The 4,640-nt window shown below is 40.4% G+C and overlaps 1 protein-coding gene across 1 annotated transcript in view; it reads left to right on the top strand.

Moving 5' to 3' along the window:
- LOC108571860 (putative glutamate synthase [NADPH]) overlaps positions 1–4,640 on the top strand; it is an 18,103-nt gene that overhangs the window by 3,496 nt on the left and 9,967 nt on the right. Inside the window, exons 2-9 of the mRNA XM_017934008.1 lie at positions 1,215–1,343; positions 1,666–1,796; positions 2,345–2,471; positions 2,565–2,693; positions 2,772–2,915; positions 2,998–3,086; positions 3,177–3,381; positions 3,511–3,671. Of these exons, the coding sequence (XP_017789497.1) occupies positions 1,215–1,343; positions 1,666–1,796; positions 2,345–2,471; positions 2,565–2,693; positions 2,772–2,915; positions 2,998–3,086; positions 3,177–3,381; positions 3,511–3,671 (1,115 nt within the window). The remainder of the gene's footprint in view (positions 1–1,214; positions 1,344–1,665; positions 1,797–2,344; positions 2,472–2,564; positions 2,694–2,771; positions 2,916–2,997; positions 3,087–3,176; positions 3,382–3,510; positions 3,672–4,640) is intronic.

Consider the following 4,640-nt stretch of genomic DNA (forward strand, 5'->3'; position numbering starts at 1 on the left):
GGGTAGCACTGCTGATAAATGATAGAAAAATTTAGATTGAGAGTATCGACGGAAGATTAGAGGAAATTTTATGTAATCATATTTGGACGAGTTCTTTTTCATTTCATGATGAATCTTTATCGTATTTACGCGCATATTAATTTTTCGTTGATACGAGCAAGGTTATTAGTCGGTTAGACGTAGTTATAGCAGTAACTATATTACATGAATAATTAATTATGCAGGAGTAGCGCAAAAGGAAGGATATTTATCGCTAGGCGACCTAACGTGATTTAATACGTTATGCGCAATAACAGTATTTAATTTCTCATTACCTTGGTAGATGAAAAGAGTATGTACACGAGTATGTATTTACTACGGCTTCGAACTCGACCGCAGAGGTGACCTCTGATCAATGATATCGATAATTTACCAGATCGTATTCGCTGCGACACATCGTGTTTCAACTACAGAAGCGATAAGCAATATGTAGAGCTCGAGGCAGGCGCGTTTCATACATCGTTGCGTAGAAGAAGAGGGACGAGAAAACTAAACCTTTGCGTACATATACGTGTGTTCGTTCTCACCTGATTTGATTGCGCTCTGTGATTCTACCTGGATCGAATTGTGCATTCTCGAGCGATGCAGCTTCTTATATCTAGTACATATGTAGCAGTATGTACATGGTTATAGGAAATGAAAATTAGTATCGGTGAAATAATCGATTTGATATCTGTATCAAAATCTGCATCTATGACGCAACATTGTGTTCACCTGTTCCCACTTGTGTTTTCACCAGTCTACCTGCCTGCCCCTTCATGGTCATAGTTTATCCATTGCATTAGACGATTAAGCAGACGATTTACGCGCATACATTCGATGGGGCTGGCGAGCACTAACCACAGGAGTATGTAGCTCTACCGAGTACATTCGATTTTCGCGCGAAGCACGGTACGTGCAATTTCGATCGCGACCGATTCGAACGATTCGAACTTGCATGCAACTTCCACTTTCCTTTCTTCAGCTCCTATTCACCTCCTTCCTTCTACTGGCATTTCGTTTTTCCTTTTTCTTCAGTTTCTCCTAGATAGAAATATAGCGGTCAGGTATAATTGCGTAGTCTCCTCATATACTTTTGCTCCTCTATCTATGCTACACTTGAGGTTACTCTTAAGATGATACGTACGTATTATATTGTTTGAAGTCGGTGTTAACGTTTGGTAGTATTTTTGCAGATGGAAAGCATGAACGGAGGCGAGTTTTGGTCCCTTCCCCCGAAACAGGCCCTCTACGATCCGATTCTGGAAAAAGACGCCTGTGGCGTTGGATTCATTGTTGCTATAGATGGGAAAAAATCACACAAGGTGAGTGTCGCCATCGTTAATACGTTCGCTTCCACCAGAAAATCGGTAGTATGCTTTGAGTAATACATTTTGGACTGCATATGCTGCATCGGTGGCAACGAATGTGTTAACAGAAAAGAGAAGAACCGATCGGATACACCTTGTTTCCGCCTTGCCGTATCGTACGGCACGGAACGGCACGGTATGCCTATATGTATATCTAGCATCAGCTAGAAGCTCGCTTGAACTTGGATCGCAACAATAATCTCTAATGAGCTCTGTGTGTGTTTTTTTAATCGAGGTTGGAGCTAACTTTTATTCTGTTCCATTTGCTCCGTTGCAGATCGTTCGCGATGCAGAGACCCTCTCGGCACGTATGAACCACCGTGGTGCTTGTGCCTGCGATAACGATACCGGAGACGGGGCCGGTGTTCTTTGCGCAATTCCACATGAATATTACGCCGATGAATTACGGTAAGAGATAAGCAAGATCCATGGACTGTCTAACGCTTTATCATCCTATGACGTATTAGTAGCGTGGTGCGTTTGATAACGCGTACAATTTCATCATATCTGCTGCAGGTCGACGGCGTAATTTCTGGGTTATCTAGACTTTACGTGGATCATGCATAGAGTAGCATGAAACTGCTACGTGTTTACCGTTTTATCGACCTCATCATCGTTATCGTTATCATTATCATTCTAATCATTCATGCTTGTATTAATATCCATCAGTATGGATTTTCTCTTCTATATCATTGTGCATGATATATCTTTGATTCACGATACTTTCATTTGGAGCGTTTTCATCCATTTACCACCGCCTCCTTTAGGACTCGTTTCATTCATCGTAAACGCATTTCAACATACTAATAAGTTCACCATATATGTGATTATATAGCTGTGTAAAACGAGAAAGCCATCTGACCGATAATGATTCCATCTTTGACGGAACGAAATCTACCGATTCGATACTCTGCTGTGAATCATTACCTGTACACTCCCTTCCGTTCTTTTTTCAGCGAACGACAAAACATCGAATTACCGGAATTCGGTCGTTACGCCACTGGTATTTTATTTTTGGATAAAAATTCACACGAAGAAGCCGAAGCTGCGTTTGCAAATTTAGCAGAAGAATGCAATTTGAGGGTAGGATGTAATACGATACGTAGTATAATATAATGTATGGAAATTTCCGTTCCTTTCCGATTCTTTTTCCCGAACAATTTCTTCGTACCGTAGATAATCTGTTGGCGTGATGTTCCAACGGATAATACACGAATCGGCGAAGTGGCACGAAAATGCGAACCTTATATGCGCCAAGTCTTTGTCACTGGCGATCAAGATAATAATGGTAGTCTTGAACGACAGGTAAATAATTTAAATTGCTCGAGGAAACTCGGGCGTAATTAGTTGAAACGAAAATTCAAAGTTGAATCTTCGTCGTAGGTTTTCATGTTGAGGAAAAGATCGTCTCATTCTATACCACGACCAGGAATCAGATACTACATATGTTCACTTTCTATACGAACGGTCGTTTACAAAGGGCAATTAACGGCGGATCAACTTTGGCTTTACTTTTTAGATTTGAAGGTAAAATGGAATGTGTGACGGTATATGTATATAGACGATTACCGTTAGTCTAGTTTTAGTATGACACTCGGGTTTGTTGTAGTGCTCGAAATTTGAAACCTATCTGGCATTAGTGCACACGAGATTCTCCACAAATACATTTCCCAGCTGGGAAAGGGCGCATCCTCTTCGGTAGGTAGCCTAGCGAAGTAAGATATGCGTACGAGCGTGTAAATACATATTTCCATAAAAAGTTGAACGACGAAAATGAACTCTTCACAGACTATTAGCGCATAATGGTGAGATCAACACCTTGAGGGGAAACGTAAACTTGATGAAAGCTCGTGAAGGAGTGATGAGCAGTGAGCTTTATGGGGAACAACTGAAGCAGCTTTATCCCGTGGTAGAACCAAATCTTTCGGACTCAGGGGCCGTTGATTGTGTTTTGGAATTCTTGGTAATGGTGGGACAACGATCTTTACCAGAGGTATGGAATATTTCTTAGTACTACTTGATACTTATTACTAGCATTCGATTCGTCTTGTCGTTTCTGTTGCTTCTCCTCTTCCTTCTTTTCCTTTGTTTTTTATCTTCTCTCAATAAAGTATGCGTTCAGGCAGTAATGACGATGGTACCGGAAGCATGGCAGAACGATTTAACGATGGCAACGGAGAAACGCGATTTTTATCATTGGGCTGCTTGTGCCATGGAACCCTGGGACGGGCCAGCTCTTTTAACTTTTACGGATGGACGTTACGTTGGTGCTATTCTAGACAGGTAGAAACTGATATTTACTTTTCGCGATTTTAACTGATCTTTTATCTTTACTACGCTTTTTTACCCGTTTTCATGCAGCATTCGTCTATCTGTAGTATGTGCAAAACCTTGTAAACGTATTTCTCTTCTTCCGAAAGAACGAAAGAAAAAGGTATTGAGGTGTTGAATGTGGCTCGTGTCTCATGAAAACGGTGTACAGATTAAATGCGATTATTGCTACACGCTATTCTGCGTTCGATGTTAATTGTAAAATCTAATATCTACGTACGTATATGTACAGATGTATACTTGCACATACGCTTATCGACATTTTCAAGGCTTGTTCTATGTACAGTATGCACGCAGTATATAGTCACATACATGCACGCATATACTCGCGATGCAATCTCTTTAAGCTCTCACATACGTACCAATATACGTATACATGTATTTGGGGAATAAATATCTCTACGTATGATACTCTTCTATTGTATACACACACTGTTCTATGTGTGTACGTGTATGCATGACAGGACTCGAGAAAAGGTAACATTAAAATGAAAAAATCAAAAGAGGTAAACATGGATTATTAAAGTTCTGGAAGGAAGCAAGTGAAAGATTTTTAAATTTACGTTAGATCGATATTGAGAAACATTTTTTAAGGATATTGTACATGATAATTCTGTTGTATTTATCATTGAGCGCAATAATAGAGAATGTAGTACAATAGACAAGTAGAGAAAGAGAGACTGTGTTGGAAAATGAAACAGCCATTCGCTACCTTCCGAAACTCCTAGGCAAAGAAACTGGGTCACTCGTGTCCAGTGCCTACATGAATCGATGTTTACAGAGAGAAATGGGAGCCCATCGTTGTCTTTCAAAGAAAATTGCTTGGTTAGTAAATACAAAGGTAATTACTGGGCGGCTAGGCATAGAAGAGAAAAAAAAAGGTTGTGTGCGTGCGTGTGTGTGTCGCGCGTGCGCGAGAAA

This window comes from Habropoda laboriosa, unplaced genomic scaffold, assembly GCF_001263275.1.
Source record: "Habropoda laboriosa isolate 0110345459 unplaced genomic scaffold, ASM126327v1 scaffold99, whole genome shotgun sequence".
Taxonomy (NCBI): domain Eukaryota; kingdom Metazoa; phylum Arthropoda; class Insecta; order Hymenoptera; family Apidae; genus Habropoda; species Habropoda laboriosa.